The sequence below is a fragment of the Lutra lutra genome, chromosome 9 (genome assembly GCF_902655055.1).
Source record: "Lutra lutra chromosome 9, mLutLut1.2, whole genome shotgun sequence".
In the NCBI taxonomy this organism is placed as follows: Eukaryota; Metazoa; Chordata; class Mammalia; order Carnivora; family Mustelidae; genus Lutra; species Lutra lutra.
Genome location: NC_062286.1, coordinates 94989269 through 95015247, shown reverse-complemented (window position 1 = coordinate 95015247; position 25979 = coordinate 94989269). Strand labels below are relative to the sequence as shown.

Here is a 25979-nt window from a genome sequence, read left to right as displayed (position 1 = left end):
AGAGTAAATGAAACAAGATGGGATTGGGAGGGAGACAAACCATAAGTGACTCTTAATATCACAAAACAAACTGAGGGTTGATGGGGGGAGGGGGGTTAGGAGAGGGGGGGTGGGGTTATGGACATCAGGGAGGGTATGTGCTATGGCAAGTGCTGTGAAGTGTGTAAACCTGGCGATTCGCAGACCTGTACCCCTGGGGATAAAAATATATGTTTATAAAAAATTTAAAAAAAATAAAAATAAATTAAAAAAAAAAGATTCTGTCTCTCTCCCTCTCCCTTTGCTCCTCCCCCTGCTCTCTCTCACACACACACACACACACACACACACACACACGCATGCACACACTCTCTCTTTAAAAGAAATGACTAAATCTTAAGAAAATTTTTCTAAAAAGCCCATTTAAAGAGGACCCATTTATTTTTGTTTAATTCATAAAATCAAATAAATAATGTGAGTCTTTGAAACTCCACACTTTGTTGTTCACTAACTAAATCAGAGAACATATAACAGCTTGTATTAACAGGGAAAAAAATTTATTTGTAGTAAACGAAATGTAAGATACCTTCCATTTATATATACAACTGATTTTTCAAACAATATATATAACTGATAATATAATTGATTTTTCAAACTTAAACTTTGAGCACCAAGCAAAGGCAATAATGTTTCTAAACTGGTGGCTCAGTCAGTTAAGTATCTGCCTTGGGTTCAGGTCATGATGGGGGAGGGGTGAGGGAGGGTCTCTGCTATGCAGGGAGCCTACTTCTCTCTCCCTTTGCCAGCTGCTTCCCCTGCTTGTGCTTGCTCTCTCTCAATATCTGTCAAATAAGTAAAATCTTAAAATAAAATAAAATAAAATAAACACAGGAGCCCAAATATCAGGGAACACCACAAGGTAACCCTGCGTGTGCTGAGTAATACTCTTAAATTGCTTTTAAAAGGGCATACCACATCAGCGAAGGGAGATGCCACCTGCTGGCCAACTCGTAGAATGGCAGGAAAACCATCCGGGCATTAGAAGCTGCCATGACAAATCAAAAAAAAAAATTTTTTTAAATTTTTATTTATTTATTTGACAGACAGAGATCACAAGTAGGCAGAGAGGCAGACAGAGAGAGGGAAAGGGAAACAGGCTCCCTGCTGAGCAGAGAGCCCGATGTGGGGCTCGATCCCAGGACCCTGAGATCATGACCTGAGACGAAGGCAGAGGCTTAACCCACTGAGCCACCCAGGCGCCCCGACAAATCAAAAATTTTTTAAAAAGAAGGAAAACAAGAGTATGCTATAGATCATTCTATCCACTCTGAATTTTATGGATACCCATGTATGAAATGGTTGCCCAAAAACATGCCCTGGCAGCAGAGGCAATACAGTGCTGTGGGCTCCTGACTCAGAGTTCCTTCCTGACCATGCTGGGCAAGGAGTCGACAATGCAACCTCTGCTAGAAAGACGCTCTGCATGACTGCTGTCCCCGCAAGATGATTCAACCTCAGTAAAGATATTGAGCCCTTCAAGACACCCTGACCAAAAAAAATATCCCAGCCACACCAGACACATCTCCTTTCTGTTCATTTTCAATTCTGCACCAGGGAGCAAAGAAGGGTTCAGGTTTGGGTCTCCTCACCCTCTCCAGAGTCTACAGATAGCTTCCCCAATGAAAAGGGGCACATGCAACACACTCAGTGGCCCTGATTTAGTCACAAGCAAAGTATTCTTAGAAAACCATGGCATATTAATGACAAAAAATGGCCAAATCATGAATTCTGTGTATAAGTCAGTGAATTTTCTGCTGCACAGCTACAAGGTAGTGCTTAGCATGAAGTCAGGGGGCAAAGGTTAACAATACCAATCTGACTTTAGCAGTAAGAGACAACTCCCCCACTAAGATTCTATGTGCTTTGGTGAGTATGCTGCTATGGCAGAGATGGGTACATTATCTGCTTATTTATCAGAGTTCTGGGTTCTTGGGATAAATCAGTAAACCAGAGGCAAAGCTCTGTGCAGATATAGGCACCCACTCTAGTGTAGGGAAAGATGATGAATAACAGGAATGATGAGCAAGCATTTGTAGCATATGATGTAAGGCAATAAGTGTGCTGCAAAAAAAGAAAAAGCTAAGGTGGGGGAGGTGTCTGGGTACGTATTTGTGACAGGCCGGGTTCCAATTTCAACTAGGTGGTCATGATAAGTCTCATGGAAAAGGTAACAAATGAGCAAAAATTTGAAGGACAAGTGGGAGTTAGCCATGTAGGCATCAGTGGAAAAGCCCCACAGAGGAAACAGCAGTACAAAGGTCCTGAGATAGGAGCTCATCTGGCATGTGTGAAGATCAGCAAAGAGGCCATGGTGGCCACAGCATGATATAGCATGGGGGAGAATGGTGAGGCAGAGCAAGAGGAAAGTTCAGAGAGGCAAAGGGATGAAGAGGCAGATCAGTGGGGCCTCAGAGTCCATCTCCAAGGCTATTCCTCTGGGTGAAGAGGAGGCAACATCAGGTTGTAAGCAGTAGAGACACAATCTGATGTACTTTTGACAAGGACTGCTCTGGCAATCCTTACACTGGGGTAGAGGGTCACTATTACTGACAGTATCAAAACCAGTGTTATATATACGAGATTACCATTTCGTATCAGGAGGAAATTTCTTATGCTGGCAACAGTGTCCATCTTGCTAACTTGCTACCATATTACACCTACCCTCTTGATGGTCCCCTGGAATTTTGGTCAACATGCTATTTGTCAGTATAAAGCCTCCTTTCCCTAAGAAAATGCACAGAAACAGATGAGGGTGAATCCAAAAGAAGGGGTGATGAGGACCCTATGCCCAGGACTCAGAACTCCAGCAGGAAAAGAAGGGAGGCCAATTTGGAGGCTCCTTGCAGAGATCCAGGGAAAGCTGACAACAAGGTAGTGAAAGGTGCCCAGATGTGGGAGCATGGAGGACACCATCAGAGAAATCGCCTACAGGCTGGATGTAGAGAAAAGGAGAAGGCAGGGATGCCTATGGTTCGGAGGGGAACATCATGGTGGGGTATCAGAATTCTGACTCAGACACACTGGGTTGGAGGTGATGGTCACAGACAGAAGGGTAGAATCTGAGGTGTAGAGAGAGGTGCGGACTGCAGATGGACTTGTGAGCCACTGGCATACAGATGATCTGTAAAGCTATGATGCTGAGTGCACAGAGAGTACCAAGGGAGCAATGTGGAGTGAGGGAAGACAAGGAGTCAACCCCCGGTGCTCCACACTAGAGGGTGGGGAGAAGAGGAGGCACCATTAGGCACGTGTGCCAGAGGTTGAGAGAAACCATGAGACAAAAGAGAGGAAGAGGGACGCCTGTCTGATGCCAGAGCAGCTCAAGGAGTGCTCTGACTATTCAGATAGGACACAACTGTACTCCTAAGAGCATGCCTGGTGCTCATCAGCCTGGCAGGAACAACCAATGGACTCCACTACTGTTTGTCCTTCTCACTCACACCTCCTGTCTTCCTTCTACAGTACTTAGGACAGTGTTACACAAACATCTGTCTCCAGAATTGCGGCAGCCTCTGGAGTCTGACAAATGTCTTTCTCTTGCCAAGGTCCTTGAGCCCTGCCAGCCATCTCCTGACTGAGAAGACAGTATGAAACGGGAGGAAGGGCTGGGGCCAGCTTTGCCTCAGCTCCGCTGGTTCCAACCTAAGTGGTTCCAGGCAGTGCAGTCCTTCCAAGTCCGAACTCCTATACCCATAAAGGGACCTCTGTGTTGTAAAGCTGGAAAGCAGTTAAATCCACAGCATGCCAGCAGGAACAGAGCCTGGGAAACAGTGGTCCTCAGTGAGCATTTTTTCCTGCCTCTCTTCTTTTGCTACTATAAACCAGAGCTCAGCAAACCAGACCAGGTGTGGCCAAGCTGGCATTCAGCTCCCTTCCTCCTCCAGGTCAGGGCCTGAATATAAAGGTGTGAAGATGCCTCCAGTCCTAAAGCTCCTTCACAGGGCCACAGAGGCCTTGGTGACCAAGAGAAAGACTTCTGCTAACACCACCATCCAGACATGAGTCACCCAGAGCAGAGATATCAGGAAGGCCTGGCAAACCTTACCCGGCTCTCAGAGGCCATGCGCTCACCCCAAAAGAGGCCCATCTAGTCTTCAGTCTGTCAGGCCCCCCACGCTCCATATGAAGCCATCTCAATGGCGCTGTACCACTTAACTCTGCTGGAAGGGAGAGGGCTCCCCGAGTCATGTCATCCACCTGCCTCGTACCCAGCTGTGGAGGAACTGTGCCCTGGCTTACCTTCTCAATGTCTACCAGTTCAGTCTCGTAGATCTCCGCAATGGTGATGTGGTGCTTGGCTGCAATTGTAAACCTTCCCTGGGGAAAAAAAAAAAACAAAAATACAGAGTCACATTCTGCTTTTGCCATTTTGAATGTCAATCCCTTTGGGAAGCAAAAAACAATGACAAAAGTACAACTGTAAGCCATCTCCAGGATTCCACCCCATAGCCGCTCAAGCAAGGCAGTGTCTTACCATGTCTGTGTAAATGTCGATGGCTGCATTTAAGCAGTTGATAGCCTCTGAAGCGAAGGCATTTAAGAAAAACAATGAAAAATCCATTCAGTCAAAGAGGGTTCTGGGGAGCCTATCTTCCTGGCTCTTACTAGAATGTTAAAGAGGTTGCATTTGCTGTGGACGGTGGGCAGGTGAGTTAGTAAAAAGCAAGCAGAAATCACACACAAGGCCAGACCCCTCAGTATAGTCAGTTCCCAACAGGTGTAACTGCAGCTGGCCTGGGACTGGCTCAGTACTCTCAACTTGACAGTGAAGACCCCAGCCAGGGCCAAGACTACATTAAAAAGCAGACAAAACCATGTGGGCTGTCATCAACACTGATCAGCTCTAGTTGCTAAAACATAAATGTAAAAACATTCTTCAAATGACATCATATATATATAATATATATATATATATTATATATATATATCTGTCTTCTAGAATTCATATATATATATGAATTCTAGAAGACAGTCCTTCATAAGGAAGATCATTTCAATAGATTTGATTCTTCATGCAGCCAAAATCAAAAGCACTTCGAAATACCTGTTCAAACAACTCGAAGTCAACATTTCATACAACATTAAAATATGCTAACTTTTGGTATACCAATATATGCCAAAAAGAAGAAAAAAAATGCTAATAAATTCTATTAATTTTCTGAAACACTGAGCCAACAAATTTCCTGTCACAAAATGGTGGTCTTTATAAGGCTGACATATGGGTGACAGCTCCAAATTTATTGCTTTTGCTTTAAAGGAGTTAGCAAAGAGAAAAGGCCTGACTGAAGCATTAGAAAGGTACACAGATTAGCAAAATTAAAAGCAACTCCCTCCCAAGCTATGTTAAGAAATGTGGTTTATTATATCTTTAAAAATACAGAAAAATAACCTACCCACGATGCCACTCAAACCCACTGCTAGTATTTTGATCCACTTTTCCTTCCAATGTTTTCTGGATGCATTTCTATGTGCACACATTTCTTCATAAATTTGAGATCTCAATTCTCATGTGGTTCTTTGGTTACCATGTAGATATGGACCAGCTCATTGAAGAAGCTCTGAATCCAGGGACTTTATTAATGCCTGCATCATATTCTAAAATACTGATGCATTATAATTTTACCATTCTATCTGTGCTGTTCATTTAGGCCATGTCCAGTTTTTAACATGTGGAAATAGAATGTGATTAATCTTTATACAAAAGCCCTGGAAGCAGCTTCATTCTCAATTATATATTCATAATAAAAGTTGGGATTTCTGTGTTAAAATGCACTGCTAAAAGGAAAAAATGAAACTCCACAGCTACTAGTGCATGTGCTAAAGGAAGAAGTTAGTACTTTTAATCACTAAGTGTATACTCTTAACTAGAAAAGAAATATTTGCAAAATTTTGCCACTTTAAATACACAAGTTCATTCTTTCTTCAAAACCAGTACTTTGAAAAACATTCCTCAAAAAGTCAGATGAATATTGGGTGAATAAGTTGTTTTTAACCTATCAGATATTATAATCTCCCATTAACTGGATCTTAAAATGCACCAGGTATTTAGGAGTGAGGGACCATTCCTTTTCTTTACTGAGTAATAATATATTCATAAAGTTAAATTGCATTTAAGAAAACAGTGCTGTCAACTAAATAGCCAGGACAAATTGAACATAATTTCTCCTCATAAAACCTCAAAATGATTATGGAAAAATCCCTAAAATTACTAAAATGTCTATCATCCCAAAGCACAAAAATTTATTTTTCCCAGGACTCCAAGGTTGAGCAGCATACCCTATGAGAAAGGTCCCTGACATTGACCATATGGTTCTAGTCGTAGAGATGGAGGTGCATCTTACCTTGAGGGTCTGCCTTCTTGTAAGCATTGCCAGCATCGACAAAGCTGGTGGCAGAATCATGCTTGCTCTGAAGCTGCATATGGAGCTTGGCTGCCTGACAAAATGCATTTCCTGCAGCTGAAGAAGACAAGTCACTACAATTAATCAGAGGAACAGGTGTTCCCAGGGTGGTCTGTGCTCTTAAGTACTGGACCTACTCCTGGAAAAGTTCCTTGTCACTGAAAAACAGCATTTCAGTCAAAAGCACATGTAAATGTGGTCAAGTGCAACTCAGATATGTGTAAAGAAACCAGAACCAAGTTGAACAGTGACAAAAGTATCTCTCAGCCCCAGGAAACCTCCAAGTGGCACCTGGGCAACAGGTCTCCATTTAATACCAGAGCCAGTCCCATTCAACTCCAGCATATACTAAACACTGACCAGGGCTTCAGGCTACAGGTGTTTAAAGAAAGGTAAAACACTGAGGTCAGGGATACTTATTTGCTCATCTTTTTTCTCACAATGTCCAATGGACCTGGCTGTCATTGTTGAAGAAAGCGCTAATGGAACCTTCTCGGACAAAGTAAGTATCTCAAAGAGTGAAAATCAGGCCCACAATTTCAAAACTCAAAGTTTCTTAAGTTATAACAAAATCTGACTGAACTTCATATGAGGTTTAACATGTTTTTTTCTCCCAGTTAGTGTGAAAACTTGCACATTCCTTGTGAGATGATGGATGGGTTTGGTTAGGTATGGTCCAGGTTTCTGCTGGGACAAGACATAATGTGCAAGGTTTATGCACAGAATTTTTTCAGAAAAGGTTTTGATCAGGGACTGTAGATTCTGGAGTGGCAGAAAAGAATGAGGGAAGGAATGCCTAGTCACAGGAGTCACATGAACAAGGAACAAATGCTTGAAGGCAAGAAAAAGCTCGGAACAGAGGCCACTGATAAGCCCACACTACCTGCAGGAGGGATGAACACAGCGGGCAGGGGAGGTGAAGGCTGAAAATGCTATGGGGACAATTCTGGAAGGCTTTAATGCCTTAATGCCAGCACGAGGAACCTGGACAAGGATGAGCCCCCAGTGTCATGAAGTTCTTGGCTCAGAGAGCATCACCACAGACTGGGAAGCACAAGGCCTGTGGGGTCACAGCTCAGTGATGTCTGGAATAGGGAAGTCAGCACTTACAGGAATAGATGGGAAAGAGATCCCTCCACTAGGAAAAACATGATGACGAACTTCATAAGACCTTTTGGTACTTAAAAAAAATAGTCATTTCAAAAAGATTCAGAAAAGTACAGAAAATCGTGAGAGACACCAAAAAAAACCATTGCTGGTATTAAGAAATAAAGCATTCAATTCCACAAAGCTTTGGCCATCATCCCTTATTCTGACTCCTCTTCCAGAGGAGTGACTCTTTTCCACCTGAGGGAAAAGAAAATCAGTACGGACTCCCGATCCAGCCTGCCCAGACTCAACTCTGGCTCTGGCCAGAGAAAGAGTGCCGAGGCAGTGTTGAAAATCTCAGCCATCAGTCTGAGCAATCAGAGAGGAAGTGGCCCCAATTGGAGTGGGGCTGGGGAACCCTTGCCCACCATGCTTTAACCCTTAAACTGGTGAATCATGGGGTGGGCGGTCCCATAGGAGGGGCTGCCAGGGGAGTAGGCAAGCACATGTGGTAGCAGCTAACTGAATGGCAGCTGTGATGGGCTCTGCCTCAGAAGAGTACAGTAATAGCTTGGGCCTCCCAAGTAAAGTGCTTCCAACAGATTGGCTCCTGTTATACAAACATTGGCCAATCTCATCAGTACATGCAAATCATTCCTTAGACTATACCTTTATATGATACAAAAGATACAAATGGTGAGACAATGCTCTTTTCTCCTCTACAGTTTTCAAAATGTTATAATTCAGGTGTAAGTACATTTTGAAAACATAACATATCCTTTTAACCTAAAACTGAATCGATAAGTGAATTTTACTCAGAAAGGACCTTTCATTCAGATTCTTATATTTCTACAGCAATTTCTTCACTGAAATGCTTTTAAAGTGTCAGCCTTAATGGGTAAATCAACACAGTATATACCCTAAGCTTATACAATATTATAGTCCATTATATCTCAATAAAGCTAGGGGAGAAAAGCAAATGGAGAAAAGATTTGTGTAGAGGGTAACATCCCTACTTTAGATCATGTAGCAGGTGCAAGCCAGGACTAGAGACCCAGTCCCTGTTCTAGCTGAAGGCTGGCTCTATTTTCATTACAGAAAGACCCTATCACAGAGACATAACAAGCCCCTTTTTTATAGAAGGGGACAAGTTTGTTTCTCAAATCACTATTAGAAAGAGTCATCTTTTCTCAGACCAATAAAATAATTCCACTATTTTGGAATTGATTTTGTTATGTATAATTTCACTGGACAGAAAGCATTATGTTAAAAAGTAACAATAAATCTGTTGGAGTTTACAGAAATAACACTCTCACTGTCACATTTCTCAATGTAACCTCAATCAGCTACCACAGAACTCCTCCCACAGTAAGAAATTCTCAACCAATGTTTAGGTAAAAAAACAAACAAACAAAAAAAAACAGGCTTTGTTCACTTAGATCAAGGTTCTTTTCTTCCAGGCCACGGTGGCCACACCAGTTATTCCAGCAAGCACACCTGTCTCAGCCAACAGGAGGAATGCAGACAGTTATTTCTTCCTTCAAGATGATTTTAAAGTTATCTGCCTGAAAAGCAAAAAAAAAAAAAAAAAAAAAACCCAAAAACTTTATACATACCACTCCAATTTTTAGCCATCTTGAACATATTTGCAGCTCTGGTATACATTTCACAAGCCTCTTCTATTTTTGTGTTTCCTCTGAGAAAAATTTAAAAACGAGGTTAAGTTCTCCTTCAGCAACCATCCACATCTCTAACTCTCCCACCCTCAAATAATAAGCATTTAATGAGAATTTACTATGCGCCAGACAAGTAAAGAATCTTAGCTGCTCACTCAAAGGGTACACACTTATTATCCCTGTTTTCTAAATGAGGAAACTGAGGCATACAAAAGTAAAGTAAATACCCCAAGGTCACACAGCAAGGATGCCACAGAACTGAGACTCAAATACAGATCTGGCTCATCTCAGAGCCAGAGTTTTTAATCAGAGTTTTCCATGTATAGAAATTGAAGTTTTAGGTCAATTGGAGAAATAAGAAGTACAATATTTGCATAAGATTAAAATTTGAAGATTAAAGACATTTTTTTACCCTGCTTTTTAAGAGTTTAGCACTATGTTTATCCAGACTTTAAAAAAAAAACAAAAACACAAACAAAAACCTGAAGCCATGCTTTTTGACTGCAACATTATCACCTCTGGCAGGAGACAAGCTCTTCTCCATCATGGAAGGGCCTCAGTGTCCAGCCCATCACCCCATGTGGAAATGCATTTTATAACATCCTGAGAGAAGGAAACTCTACTGCTGCTTGAATACATACTGTTATGGAAAGTTCTCCACTAGACAGCTGATTCCGCTGAGGGACAGCTTTAGCTGTCAGACATGTCCTCTTACACAAAAGCAAAAACAATCCTCTGTAACTTGCACCACAGTTTTTTCTAATTCAGCCTTCATTCTTCCTAAGCTAAACTAAGACCCTTTTTTTTTTTTTAAAGATTTTTTATTTTATTTATTTGACAGAGAGAGATCACAAGTAGACAGAGAGGCAGGCAGAGAGAGGGAGGGAAGCAGGCTCCCTGCCGAGCAGAGAGCCCGATGCGGGACTCGATCCCAGGACCCTGAGATCATGACCTGAGCCGAAGGCAGCGGCTTAACCCACTGAGCCACCCAGGCGCCCTAAACTAAGACCCTTTTATAAATGATGTTTCTCTACCTTGTCTATCTACACTATAAACATAAATAACCAAAGAATGAAGACAGAACACCATATGCAGTGAGGAATTCAGAGTGGTTTAAGGACACAAGGACTAAGAGAAAGGGGAGATCAAGGCTGACCCTTGGAGGGTGGGCACAATATGAACAATAGTGAGCACATATGCATATGTCAGAAACTCAAAGAGGGTCTGAGCTCTAGCAGAGGAACATAGACAATTCTGTGTCAGTACGCCTCTTGTGCAGTACACTGACTCCAGTGTGACTCACACCTTAGGCGGTAACTACTAATTGTCTTACCCAAGCTAATTCTTTAACTTCTCTGGGCCTCAAGTTTTTGCATGTGTAAACAGCAGATAACAGAATCTCTACTTGTGGGTGATTATAAAGATCAATGGAAATAATCCATATATAGTGGCCGCTGCAGGGCTTAACCCAGAGTCCGTACTCAATCAAGATGTTTAATATAATTACATGCAGGTACTAAAGGCATACAAATAAGGGACATGCCTGTCTGCTAAGGGACTTATATCTGGAATGTGTAATGAACTCTTACAACTCAATAAAAAAAGAAATGACTTAATAATTAAAAAAATAGGCAAAGGATCTGATTAGACATTTCCTCAAAGAAGATACACAAACAGCCAATAAGCACATGAAAAGTTATTCAACATCATTAGTCATCAGGGAAATGCAAATCAAAACCACAAATGAGATCCCATTTCACACCTGTGAGGATGGCTAGAATCAAAAGACAGATAATAACAAAGGTTAGGGAGGATGTAAAGAAATTGGAAGCCTCCTATACTATTGGTACAAATGTAAAATGCTGCAGCCACATTTAGTTAGTTGCCAAATCATACTTCCGAGGAAGTTTTTTTTTTTTTTTTTAAATTTATTTGACAGAGATCACAAGTAGGCAGAGAGGCAGGCAGAGAGAGAGGAAGGAAAGCAGGCTCCCTGCTGAGCAGAGAGCCCGACACGGGGCGACACGGGGCGACACGGGGCTCGGTCCCAGGACGCTGGGATCATGCCCTGAGCCGAAAGCAGAGGCTTAAGCCCACTGAGCCACCCAGGCGCCCCAGTTGCTCAAAAGGTTAAATGTAGAGTTACTATATGACCCAGTGGTACACACCCGAGAGAAATGAAGACTATGCCCATACAAAAACTTGTATACAAACATTCACCGTAGCATTATTCATAACTGCCAAAAAGTGGGAACAACCTAAATGTCCATCAACTGATGAGAAGATAAAAAAATGCGGTATATGCACACAACGGAATATTGGACAATAAAAAGAAATGAAGTACTCTAAAGCTCTAATACGGATAAGCCTTGAAAGCATTATGTTAAATGAAAGAAGCCATGAGCATATTATAAGATATCATTTCAGAGTAAGCAAATCTATAGAGACAAAAAAAAGATTAGTGGTTGCCTAGAGTTTGGGAGAAAAATGGGCAAGGGCAAGGAGAGTAGAATTTCTTTTGGTGGCGATGAGAATGTTCTAAAATTGGATTATGATGGATGCACAGCTTTGTGACTATGGTAAAAACTATTGAACTGGACACTTTAAATGGATGAATTATATAGTATTTATTATATATAAAGTTGTACCACTCTCTTCCTCACCCCACACACAAAAAAAGAAAAAAAAAAAAAACCTTTGGGGGCTATGTCACACAGTGAATGACAGGATGGCAACAAGCCACACCAAAAATATATTGTCAGAATTAGCAAAGCTTTCTTTCAATCACACCCTTATATATTAAAACAACAACAACAACAAAACAATTAGCTAATTACCCCAATGGAAAATTCCTCTAAGTTTTTGATCTTAGCTGCCCATAATTCCCTGGAGCTAACAAAGGCTTACCACTTTCTTGTCTTATTTTTCTAAAGTGTACCAGGAATCTTACACTGTAATTATAGTTCAATCATTCTTATTAAAGGTTTCCAAATAAAACTAGCTTAATTAAAATGTACTTTACCCTATTATTTTTGGAGACAGATTCAGCTAGCAATAATAGAACACCTACATTATGCTAGGTTTTATGCTGGATATTTCCACATATGTTATGTCATTTCCATCATTATTACAACCACAGTGAAAGATGCTAAATCCATTTGACAGAAGAGAAAATTCTATCTGCGGGTGCCTGGCTCAGGTCATGATCTGGGGTTCTTGGGATTGAGCCCTGGTTTTAGGATTGAGCCCCTTGTCAGGCTCCCTGCTTAGTGGGGAACCTGCTTCTCCTTCTCATTCTGCTTATGCTCTCTCTCAAATAAATAAATAAAACTAAAAAAAGAAAAAACAAAACTGTATCTGGAGGTCAATGGCTCACCCAAGGTCATCCAGTCAAGGTCAGTGGTGGAGCTGAACCTGATGTCACGTTCAGTGATCATTATAAAAATAATGAATATATTTTTATAAAAACTAAAGACACTCACCTCTCCTCACCTCTCCTAAAACAGAATCACGAGAAGTATACTCATTTTATAAGCACTAGAAAAACTCACTTGTCATAAACAAAACATAAGTTTAACAATTTATGAAGAAATGTACTTCTGAAATCATTCCAAATGCCTACTGTGTTCTATTCATGTGAAAGTTAATGTTTCTGAATTTTAAGGACAAATACTCCGAACTTATGTTCAAATAATTCAAATGGTTGTTATTCAAAGCCTCCATAAGTGAGGTATAAGATCCTTGAAAAGAGAAGTAAGTTCTAAGAGGGAATCTACATTATAAAGTGATATAATATAAATATAAGTACAGGGCACTGAACTGACATTAAGAGAAGCCAAACTGAGCCACACTTAACTATTTGGGGAGATTATGCTACTATGAACTTGAAGAAAACGCCTTCTGCACTACAAAGGAAACTGGCCAGCCCTAAGAACCACCACTGCCACCACCATCACCTCCATCACCATCACCACTGCCACCAACATCACCTCCAACACCATAACCTCCAGCAACATCACCTCTACCACCACCATCACTACCCCACCCATGCAGCCTCAGTTGACTCCACCAACTCTCAATTCCAGGGGCAAGGCAGACTCCCTTCCCTTCTTGACATTGCTTATTCAGGAGACATTCACTGAGATCAGTGTCAGAAAACACTAAGAAAAAAAAAATGTTCTCACCCATGAAGAGATCAGAATACTGAGGAAAAAATATTTAACTTCAGGGCTTGGAAAAGATCTATCTGAGTGCCCATCCCACCTCCCATGTCCCACTGAAGAAACATGGTGAGAGCCCCAACATGTCCCACCAGGAGCCAGTGAACCACAGAGCTGTGCCTTGAGCCCAGCCTGCAAAAGTCCCTCCCTCTTTTCAAAATCCCACCCTGTCTGTTCCGATTCAGATGCTGGGGGGCACAGGGAGGAGAATCCAGCCTAGGAAACTACAGCCCATTATTTCAAAGAACTCCCATAACATCTAAACGCAGATCAGTCATTGATTTTTTAAAAACTAATTAATCCTCAAATAATCTAAAGTCTTGATTTTTCCTCATCCTGTATAGGAACTATTTTTGGAGCACTACAAAACACTAGCAATCATAGTACATGCTCTTCTAGGACTGTGGGTGGGAAGAGGGGGACTTTAGAGTAGCATCATGGGGACTAAGAGCACACACATCATGAGATGTACCCAAAAGAAAAGGAGGCAACTACTGAGGGAGAAGTAAAGTTGCTTCTAAAATCACAGAGTAGCAGAGAAGAAATATAAAAAATGACACTGACAGTGCTGTTTCAATGTGAAAGCAGAACTAGAGACAAAATTCAACTCTATCATAATCGAAGTATCCTGAATGGATGTCAAACTACATCAGAGGACTGCAAAAAGGGACAACTTTTCCGAGTGCCTGGGACCCGTGGGGGAAAACCCCACCAACTAGGACAGCTCCTTACTTTCACTATTTGTGAGCAACATTACTTTAGCCCTTAGGCTGACCCTGGGGACAGAGACCAGAACAGGACCTGGCACACAGGTCTCAATAACAATGCTGACCATTCAGGATCTGGGTGGAAGAAACTACCCACATTACATTTTTTTTGAAGTTTTCCCATTTATCACCCAAACTAAAAAGCAAACACAAAAAGTATCCAGAAAGGAGAGAAAAATTCAAACTCTGTTTAAAATATCTCCACCATTAACAGAAATGCTATTTCCCTATTCACAACACTTCTGACACCAAACATGTGGGTTTTCCACATCTAATGCTCCAGTTCTCTGCAGGCACCAACTAGGTGTCTTACAATTCAATTCAACTGTGACACTACCCAGAGTCAATGCGAACCCAACATGATAAGGGGCCAGTCCCACAAGACTGCCCCTACTTCAGACAACATTCTCAAGTAGTGGGTCCTCAAGGTACTCACATCTCTAACTTGGCTAAAAATGAGGAGTTCCCACAACCCCCTCCTCAAATATGATTAATATTCAAGAACTCACAGAACTCAGGAAAACATTTTCTTAAGATCACAAATGATGTAACTCAGAAACAGCTAATGGAAGAGATGCACAGGGCAAAGTATATTGGAAGGAGTACAAGGAGCATCCACACCCTCTCCAGGGGCACCACCTCCCAATACCTCCATATGTTCACACCCCAGAAGCTCTCTGAACCCACCATTTAGGGTTCTGGGAAGATTCTTCACTACAAAGGCATGACTGATTAAATCACTGACCACTGGTGATTAATTCAATCCCCAACTCTTCTTCTCTCCTGGGAAGGTTTGGGGGTGGGGCTGAAAGTTCCAACCCTCTAATCATATGGTTGGCTCCTCTGAGGACCAGCCCTCATTCTGAAACCAACAACAGTCACCTCATTAGCAAAAACTTTAGTAATGTTCAAAGGGGTTTATTATGGTACAGAAGATCCTTCTCTCACTCTTACCACTGAGGATCCCACAAGCGCTTTACAAGTTCTGTGCCAGGAACCAAGGATGAAGAACAAATATACATTTCTTATTACATCACAACATCACAGCCACTGGAGCACCAGAACTAGGGAAATGCAAGGAAAACTTGGCTAGAGGTGGTGGTCTCCAGAAGAACTGGCTTCTGGGAGAGGCAGAGGCAGCTCCATGGAAGTTTGGTAGTGAAGGGAAAGAAAACCAGTGATAGAAATAAACTAAGAGTCCTGTGAAACAAAGGAGTATCACAGTACCAAGAGTCACACCACACCCCTAACACCCCTCCCTAACACTTTTCATAAAAAAAAAAATGTCCTTAATGGTATCTATGGAAGAGAGGATTTAAACTAAGAAACCTGTGAAAGCACCCAAACCCTTCATCTCCCATTACAGAAACACATGCTATCATGATCCCAAGAAAATCCAAGACACTCTAAGCAGAAGAAGGCAAGCAGCATCCATACAAAGCTACTACGTAAGAAGTAAGAATAAAACCTTTGCAACTGACAAAAATGTTCCCCCAAACTACCACAAAGCAGACATAAACAATTCCATATAATTTAAAGATTATTAAACAAACATTTATAGATATGAAACTACATCACAGGTCAGAAACTTAAAACTCAGAATGCAAGAGCATGCAGGGGACCAGAATATGCCACCCCAAAATACACCACTTTGGCATAAAGATTATTTTGAGCTGGAGGAAAATGAGAATAGCAGATCCAGAAAGACACCTTCTCAGAGCTTCCCCATCTGACTAAACGCAGAAATTTCTAAGAAATGAGGACTGCCATAATCCCCTCTCTTGGGAAAGTTTTATGGTCATGAAACAGATGGAAAGTTCACACAGAAATGAGCCTGCACAAACTTTACTCCTTTGTTTTCCAGTTTGCCATGCTTAGAAGACTAAAATCTTTTGTCCTGACACTTTTCTACAAATACTTTGTTCTTTATTAAGGCGCTATAAGCCCAGTTCTAATTACCCCTCTGAGTTACTCATTGCTACCTGTGTTGAATAAACTACTTTTTCTCGTTAGTCTGTCTGGAGAACCTAGGAGAGTAGAGAACAAAGGTGAAGTTCTTCCTTCCCTACATGCACACAAAAAAATAAGACCATGAACTCCTATTTCAAATTCTAGAAGGAAATAAAGAAAAAGACCAAGTCATCTCAGAAGTAAAGTCTTATCTAGAACATACCTATGGGGAGAACAAATTCTATTAACACTGAGGAGAAAAATGAAAACAGTCAAGAGCATGGAAGTGAAATAAGGGAAGGAAATGGATTCAAGAAAAAGTGATAGGATAAAAGTAGTATCTGAAAACAGGAGTAAAACAAAATATTGAAATAATATTTAAAACTCTAATTTTAGAAAATTTATAGAAACAAAGTAAGATGTGAATCTAAATACTGAAAGGGTCCGTCATGTACTAGGAAAACTGACCCAGTGAAACACATCTAGTAAGACTATTAGATTTTTTTTTAAGATTTTTAAAAAAACCTTATTTATTTGAGAGAGAGAGAGAGAGAGAAATCACAAGTAGGCGGGGGGGGGGGGGGAAGCAGGCTCCCCACTGAGCAGAGAGCCGGATGTGGGGCTCTATCCCAGGACCCTGAGATCATGACCTGAGCCAAAGGCAGAGGCTTAACCCACTGAGCCACCTAAGCACCTCAAGACTATCAGATTTTATAAATCAAGAAAATCTTTAGGCTTCCAGGAAAAGTCACTTACAAAATTAAGAAAATCAGGTTAGCTTGACTTAGACTTCAACACCAACATACAAAGCAAGACAACATACAAAACAAGGTGACAGGGGAACAACAATTTTGAAGAAACTCAAGGGAAGAAAAGATCACACAGTCAGCCAAGTCAACGAATAAGTACTACTGATGGAAGCAAGGACTTAAGGAATACCATATTGGCTTCCAACTACAGAGATGACTAAGGAACATCAGTGAAAAGGCTGGTGATGGGGGAACTGAATATGTTTTACTACAGATCAAAGAGAAGAGAAAAAAATGTAGAGACAGGGTAGAAAAATAAAATGGAGACATCTGTTCCAATAAAGTACGAATAACTGAACCCTGTCCTTCCACATATATACGCTAGACAGAGGGAAAAATTTAGAACAAGCTCAGGGACTGGCACATAGGTAAAGGGTGTTTTCCACATCAAACAAATACTAAATGCCTACCAGAGCTAAGGGCATTAAAAAAGAGTCATAGTATAAAGGTTACCAGTAGAACAAAAATACAAAATTCCCCCTCTCCAAAAAAATGCACAGAAAAGAAATCACATGGGGGTGCCTGGGTGGCTCAGTTGTTGGGTGTCTGCCTTTGGCTTGGCTTGGGTCAAGATCCCAGAGTCCTGGGATCCAGTCCTGCATCTGGCTTCCTGAGGGGCAGGGAGCCTGCTTCTCCCTCTCCCACTTTCTGCATATGTTCTCTCCCTTGCTATCTCTTTCTCTCTCTCTCTCTCTCTCTCTCTGTGTCAAATAAATAAATAAATAACATCTTTAAAAAAGGGCGCCTGGGTGGCTCAGTGGGTTAAGCCTCTGCCTTCGGCTCAGGTCATGATCTCAGGGTCCTGGGATCGAGCCCGGCATCGGGCTCTCTGCTCAGCAGTGAGCCTGCTTCCTCCTCTCTCTGCCTGCCTCTCTGCCTACTTGTGATTTCTCTCTCTCTCTCTGTCAAATAAATAAAAAATCTAAAAAAAAAAAAAAAAAAATTTTTAAATCTTAAAAAAAAAAATCACCTGAAGAAAGAAAATAAAAGCATCATACATATAATCAATATAAAGACAAATATAACAAAGCAGGATGACAGATTTAAAAACCAATTATATACCAGTCATACAAACAATGTAAATGGACTGAAGGTTTTTTAGATTTGCTCATAAAACAAAAGTGCGTGCTCAATAGGAGAGATACAACTAAAATAAAGCTATTCTGAAAAGGCTTAAGATTAAAGAGATCGTCAAAAGTATACCACATACATCTACCAACTTTTGTTTAATTTGTTGCAACAACAAATAACCCTCAGATCTTCAAAGGCTTCTCTCTCACTCAGTTTACCTGTAACTGCAGGCCAGTTGTGCTTGTTCTTTCTCCATGTGTTATCTCTCTATTCTGGCATGTAGCCCTATCTGGAGTACTCTCCCCCCCGCCTTTTTTTTAAACCAGGGCAGAAGCAAGGGATGACCCCTGCAGCTTCTGCTCAAGTAGAGTGTGCATCCCCCTTCCACACACTCCCTCAAAGTCAGTCATGGGCCAGAGAAGACTCAATGGGGAGGGGAAGTGCACTTTGCCCACAGCCAGACAGCACAGGTCACATGGCAGCAGGCTGAATGTATAATCCTCTTACATAATACAGTCCTCAAGCAGGCAAATGCAAATAATAAGAAAGCAAGGATTGCTACTCCAGTATTAGACAAGGCAGAATTTGGGCTCAAAAATACCAAAAGAAAGAAAGAAATTCACTCGCTAATGCTAAAGATACAATTCATAACAAAATTATATTAATTGTGAACATCTACTTACCAAAATATAAGTAGCCACCTTTATAAACCAGAAACTACAAGAAATGCAAGACAGACAGAAATGCATTTATAAAAGGAGATATGACCATACCCCTTTTAGTCCAAGAAAGTCAAGTGGACAACAAATAAACACAGATGTGAAAGGCCTGACAACATAATCAATATCTAGATCTCAGGGATCTCTATCAAGGCATACACTCCAATAAGAGAACACCTGCCTTCTTTGCAAGTGTGCAAGGGCCATTCATAAATACCAATCATATATCAGGGGCAAAGAAAACCTTAGTAAGTTCTCTGATTATAATGAAAGAAAACTAGAAATCAAAGGACCTCCACCTCGAACAAAACCCATAAACCCTTGGGCTAAAGAGGAAACAAATAACAATAAAAAATACTATATATCATGATGGGGGGGGGTTGCAATTTAAAACATTAATACAGTTTTAAAGGAAAATTCATCCATGAATATTCGGATCCATATAAATACAATAATGAAGATAGTGAAAAAAAAAAAAACCATCTTCCATTCACCCCAAAAAAGCCAGAGGGAAAAATGGAAGAAAGCAATCAAGGTAAAAGCAGAAAACAGGAAAGTAATAAAACCCATAAGTCAAAAATATTAGTTGTTTGGAGGAAAAAGATAAAAAGAATCAAGAAAGAAGGGTAAATGCAAAAACACAGAAGTGACAGAGGGAAGAAACTACTGAACTAAAGAACGTTCAAAAAAATCCATTTGAGGGTTCACTTAAACCTTCAAAACCATAGCATGAGGTTAAAAGGAAAATCTCTACATTATTTTGCACCTGTAACATTGATACTTCAACCTGATGGACTATGCACAAAAGAACCATAAAGAAAATAATTCAAAAGAATAAAAAACAGAATTGAATAGCACATTAAAAAATATAAATTATATCATAATCCAGAGGGGTTATTCAAGGAATGCCAGAGCAGTTTAATATGAGGACATCCATCCATTAACATATTAGTAACTAAGGAGAAAAATCATGTTTGTCTCCACAGATACTAAAGAGGCCTTCAAAATATAAGCTTGGGACACCTGGGTGGCTCAATTGGTTAAGAGTCTGCTTTCAGCTCAGGTAATGATCTCAGAATCCTTGGATCAAGCCCCAAGTCTGGCTCTTTGCTCAGCAGGGAGTCTGCTTCTCCCTCACCCTCTGCCCCTCCCCACCCCTCATGCTCTCTCTCTCCCTCTGTCTCAAATAAACAAAATCTTTTTAAAAATATAACTCTTCAATCTTTAATGAAAACACTCATTAAAACAGAAGTTGACAGAGACTTCCTTATCATGAATATGTACTTTAAGCCAAGAAAGTAATGATCTGTTAGTTATTTCAATTATAATTAAATTACTGTTACTTATAATAAGTCCATTTAAATACAGAAATGGTTAGCATTCTGAAATCCTACTTCTAGCATTTCCTCTCTCTCTCTGTCAAATAAATAAATAAATAAAATCTTAAAAAAAAAAGAGATCACCTGAAGAAAGAAAATAAAAGCATCATACATAACCAATACAAAGACATAATAAATATAACAAAGCAGGGTGACAGATTTAAAAACCAATTATATACCAGTCATACAATGTAAATGGACTGAAGGTTTTTAGATTTGCTCATAAAACAAAAGCCAACTGTGTGCTCAATAGGAGAGATACAACTAAAATAAAGCTATTCTAAAAAGGCTTAAGATTAAAGAGATGAACCCTAAGTGTTAGTCACTGAAAATGCTTTAAAGGTACAAAAGCTTTACTGATCTTACCTTCTAATCAAATGAACACAAAGTGAAGCATAAGAACAGATTGCAAAGTCTCCTAGAACTTGGATGATCCTGTGTCCTGGCTGGATGGACAGACACCCTTGGCTTACACCCAACTTCCTGGCGTCTCGAAAATATCCCAGTTTGGACAACCTACTCATGGCCACTATGTAACTCACAGAAATAGGGAACCATTGGGAAAAAAATTAAAAGTAGAATTACAATTTAATTAAAAAAATTAAATTGTAAAGTTAAAATTTAAAAAAATTTTAAAAATTAAAATTTTTTTTTTAAATTAAAACTAGAATTACAATTTAAATATGTTATTCATATATAAACGTTAATATTCAGAGATTGACAGTTAACTAAGTAAAATCAAGAGGTAAAAGAGAAAATACAAGGCCATGCAACTATTCATCATTTTTAGCAGAGTCAATAGATACTGTCTAAAATTAGTAAATCAGGAAGTAGAAGTATTCCAAAATTATTTAGAATTACAATGGTAACCATCAGAGAAATTAAAAGGAAATTAAAAATCATTACTTCTTGGGAGTATCATTCTTCTTTAGGAGAGAGGAGACTCAGGGAATACTTTACTTTTTAACTGGAACTTTTCCATAGTCCTTGCATTTTTCTCACACATGTAGAAGCTGCTACATTGATAATAAACACATATTTAAGTAAAACATAGAAGGAAGTGACATGAACTCCCCTTCACTTTGTTGCCTTTGCTCTTGAAAACTAAACAAAAGCAAAAGAAAAAAAATCAGCATGGTTTCAGAGGATTCACACATTCTCTCCACCAATATCCACCAAGTGCCTACTGCATGACACATGTCAAGTTAGGTGTGGGGTGACAGCAATGACAGAGGACAGACTCCCCAGAAGCTTACATTCTGGAGCTACACACCACCATGGGTCCTCCCTACCTCTTCTAAACAAGTGTACCTCACAGAGCTCACAACAATGAGAGAACAGATGGTGAACACTGCAAATGCAAACAGAATAAGGCCAATCTAGAAACATTTTATCATTTGATACACAAACTATAACTTGGCACTAAAACTAGAAAACAAAACCAAAAAAAAAAAAAAAAAAAACAACCCCCCCCCTTTTTTTTTAAAAGAGTGGTGGGGAGGGACAGTGGGAGAGGGAAGAAGAAAATCTCAAGCAGGTTCCACACTCAGCAAGGAGCCTGACTCAGGGCTCAATCCCACCACCCTGAGATCATGACCTGAGCCAAAACCAAGAGTTGGTTGCTTAACCGACTGAGACATCCAGGTGCCCCTAATGCTTTACAAATGCTATCCTATGTCCTTACCACATTTTGGCAAAACTTAAAAACAGTCTTTGTAGAAATAAAGCTGCATGAAGAATACTCATAATTAATGGCCTACAGTATTTAAGAAATATTCCCAATTTTCTTTACTTTTTTTTTTTTTTAAGATTTTATGTATTTATTTGACAGAGAGATCACAAGCAGACAGAGAGGCAGGGAGTGCGGGGTGGGGTGGGACAGGCCCCCTGCTGAGCAGAGAGCCAGATGTGGGGTTGGATCCCAGGACCCTGAGATCATGACCTGAGCCAAAGGCAGAGGCTTAACCCAGGGAGCCACCCAGGCGCCCCGAAATATTCCCAATTTTCAAAAATAGCTAAGAAATTACAGTCTCATAATTGCATCAGGATAACCCAATAAGATCTTTCATTAAATTTGACACTGCCAAACTCATGGCTCTTTACAAGCTTTATGGCTGGGCAACATCCCAAAGTGAAAGACAGCATTAGCCATGCAGAACATCTTCCAATTGTCATTCGTAAGCAGACATTCTCTGTGATGTGCACTGTGCAGGCTATCCCCAATGTGGCCTCCTATTAACAAGGAAAAGACAGTAAGAGACCTTAGCAATTCAAACTACTTTATGTCACACTCAGGCCAGTTTAAGATCTTACTGGCAGTTCATTAAGATTCTATAATTGAATTGGAAATTAACTACGAAATTCCATAGCTCATCCCTGGGAACAAATGAAATGAAAACACTGTTCTTTCGGTGGTAGTTTTGCTATACTGTGCTAAGCTCTTCAGAAATAGTAAATTTTAATTCAATACTACAGCTATAAAAACACACCACTGTCTAACTGGCAGTCAAGGAGAAAAGCAGAACACGCATAATAGGTATTTTGTGATGGCTGCATCCCTCAGTGGCTCGCCAACATCTTGGAGACAAGAATGGGTCTTGTTATGCCTTTTACACAGAATACATGATTGACCTTTCCTCAGGAATATACAATGTGTATTTTCATCTAACCTTACGGAAAGCAACAAAGAAGAGAAAAAGAATAGTACAGAGAATATAGTATTGCCATAAAACCTGTGTGGGTGGTGGATAAACGGGGTGAAGAAGATAAGCTCCTAATACATTTTAATCTGCAGTCTGGATTATGAGAATGAGTCCATACAAAGTACGCTACAATATGCTGAGCACCTTCTCATGGCTGCGATGTCTTCAGAACAGCATCACCTGCCGCCTTTAAAGCACTAACTGGTCAGCTCTTAACTACACTGGGCTTGGATGATACTCATGATACACATCAGTTATGTATGTTCAGTTAATTCAGGAGTCTGACACAGGGAGATGGATTACACTGTGGTTTCAAGAAAGGATAACAAGTAGATGGGAAATTTCTACATCAAAGGAAGGGTGGCAGGGTGGACTAACATGTGCTCCAGCCTAGAAGGATGAGGAGAGGTACAAATGATGTCAAATATATTGGAAGATTCTAAACATCTAAAACTGATACAGAATCGGTCTTCCTACTGTTACTGACAGAGAAACTAGGCCTGGTTTTCGGCTTCAAGTATTTATATACCATTAAAACTCATAGAACCCTGAGTACTCTTCTTCCCTAAACTTTCCTGGAGCCAAAACTCACTGAAAATAACACAGTTCCCTATAGGATAAATAAACTTACATGGTACAAAGCTCTTTCAAATCTTTAATAAAAAGACCAAAGACCTAGTCCTAAAGGTCTTTGGCTCTGAAATTCTGGCAGTCACTTAATCTGTCTGGCTCTTTGCTTCCTTGGTAAGTAGTGGCTGACAATTTTGATGAATATGCTAATTAATATTTCATAATCACCATCTCCAATGGTTCTAAATGTTTTACAAGCATAAACTCACTCAACCCTCACTATAAGATATACTATTATTACCCCTTTTTATAACAGACAAAACTAATGCACAGAGAGGCTAAGTACATTGCCCACCCCCCCCCCGCACCCCCCATTCAAAAGCTAAGACAATCAACTGGCCTGCCATATCCAGGCCTAGGATGAAGTTACTTTTGTGCAAACTGACTGTAAAGAGCGAAGGTTAAAGTCTTCCTATACCTTCTGTCAATGAAAGAGGTGATCAACAATCAAGGAGAAAAAAGACGCTTGTTTATAAACAAAAGCCTTTTAAAAAATCCTTTAGGACTACTGGCTCAAGACTTGGCCCAATTTCATAAAAACAATAAACACGACACCTCTTCACAAAAAGGAGGGTTCCCCTGAGACCAGTATCAAGTGTTGTAATATTTTCCTCCGCCAATTATAGATTCTCTTCCAGGGAAGTACATTCTGACTTGAAATCTTCTGTGACATTAAGATCACCTCTAGGCAGGAGGTGCTAGGACATTAAATTTTATATGGATATATTTTATATGTTTTGTGAATCACAGAAAGGAGCTATTGTTTGGTGTTAGCATCAAGTATTAGGCAGTGCTCCTTAAGTAACAGCATATATCCGGGTAACTTTTAAAGGGGGGAACTTGTGATTAATTGCTATGTTTGGAACTACAAATCCTATGAGAAATTTGGAAACCAGCTAGGATAAATGCCCTTTGAGAGGTTTCTGAGGATAGGAACCCTCACCTTTATGCATCTTTGCATCCTACTACAGTGCTCTGCATGAAACCTGCATCTAAGCATTTCCGGGGGATGTATCCCCGATAATAGTGTTCTATTATGATCAAAAGAATCCTGGAGGTAAAACAAGCAGATTCCAAACTGAATTTAGTGCAGAAATAAAACTGTCTAATAATGCAACGATTAAGTACTCGCCCTTCTCAAAAATAAAAATATGCTCTTGCTCGGCAGATCTTTCACTTTCAAAAAGAAAAACAACAAATACCACCAGGAAATTTCAGCCTCCCTAATCCTAAACAGCTGAATCATTCACATATTTAACCGCCCAGAACTATCAGTGCAAGCTCTGCTTTTTGCTAAGTGTGAATTGAAGACCTTCCCTAGGAGAACAGGGGAGAATTACAGAAAATTAACGGGATTCCCAAAAGACACCTACTTAGACAGGAGCTGCGTTCTCCTTAATCAAACAGCAGGCCTTGGCAAACCCATCAATCTCTGCTGAAGTAAAAATACTACGCTGAGGAAACGTACTCGTTCTCCAACGAACGTTTATTAAATATGTACTTGGCGCAAGGCAAACCCGCATACGATCTCTGGAATGGGGGCGCCGCGCCAGTCTGCTCCTCCGCGGGGCCCACCGCCCAGCCTGACGAGTCCAGATGCAAGGGTCAGGGGCCAGGGCGGGGGGGGGGGGGGGTCCCCGGACCCGCCCCTCCGGCTTCTCCTGGGCTCGCCTCCCACCAACACGGGTCTCCTAGCGATGCAGCCTCAACCGTGGCGAAATGAACAAATGTGTCCCGCAGCCGCGGCGACAGCACCCTCCAGGCGAGGCCGTGGGACACCCCCCAACCAACGCAAGGATAACACCCGGCAGGTGGGGGCGTGGAGGGCGTGGGGGCCCTCTGGGGACCCCAGGAGCTGTCTGGACGGTGTGGGGGGGTTCTGAGAGCCCCTGGGGCATTTTTGGAGGGTGGTGCTTCTAGGATGCCCTAAGGCTTAGGAGCTGTCCGGAAGATGCAGGGGAAATGAGGACCCACAGGCGTCTCAGGGGAGAGAGGGGATTCAACAGGACACGCGTGGGGGCGGCTGGCTGGGGAGGGGCCCGCGACGGAGACCCCCCTCAGGGCACTCGCAGTCTGGTGCTCACCCAAACAGCCCTCGGAGGAAGGAGTGGGAGGCCTTGACTCGCTTCTCGGCCTCCGCCATCAGCTGCACTGCCTCACGCTCCTTCCCCGCGTTGTCCATGTCGCCAGCTGCCGCCGCCACAACCTCCTCAGCCGGCTCAGACGCGCCTTCCGCGCCTTCGCCCTTCTCTCCCAGAGCCGGGGAGCGCCGGCGAGGCGCGCAAGGCCTGTCGGGACTTGTAGTGCCGGGTCCGGTCCTGAAGGCGAAGATGTGTGAGGCGTCAACTACATTTCCCAGAAGGCCGCCGAGCGGGGCGGGGTGGGGATCGGTGCTTGCAGACTGCCAGTGCCGGGGATTTCGGGGCGAGAGGCGTGACTCTCCGTAGGGGTCTAGTCCAAGGTGAACTTTAATCTTTTAAGTGTGCGGGGGAAATGGAAGATGATGCGCGGCTCTCTAGTAAGGATA

The 25979-nt window shown here is 41.3% G+C and overlaps 1 protein-coding gene across 3 annotated transcripts in view; it reads right to left on the bottom strand.

Moving 5' to 3' along the window:
- NAPB (NSF attachment protein beta) overlaps positions 1–25721 on the bottom strand; it is a 45481-nt gene extending 19760 nt beyond the window's left edge. Inside the window, exons 1-5 of one of the 3 annotated variants that reach the window (XM_047746050.1) lie at positions 25537–25721; positions 9146–9225; positions 6381–6497; positions 4514–4560; positions 4279–4356 (exon numbers count right to left, since the gene is read on the bottom strand). In XM_047746050.1, the coding sequence (XP_047602006.1) occupies positions 4279–4356; positions 4514–4560; positions 6381–6497; positions 9146–9225; positions 25537–25634 (420 nt within the window). In that variant the 5' untranslated portion in view covers positions 25635–25721. Of the gene's footprint in view, positions 1–4278; positions 4357–4513; positions 4561–6380; positions 6498–9145; positions 9226–18240; positions 18500–25536 lie in introns of those variants that run through there. The other 2 variants (XM_047746051.1, XM_047746052.1) reach the window with 2 other exon arrangements.
- Between the last annotated feature and the right edge of the window lie 258 nt (positions 25722–25979).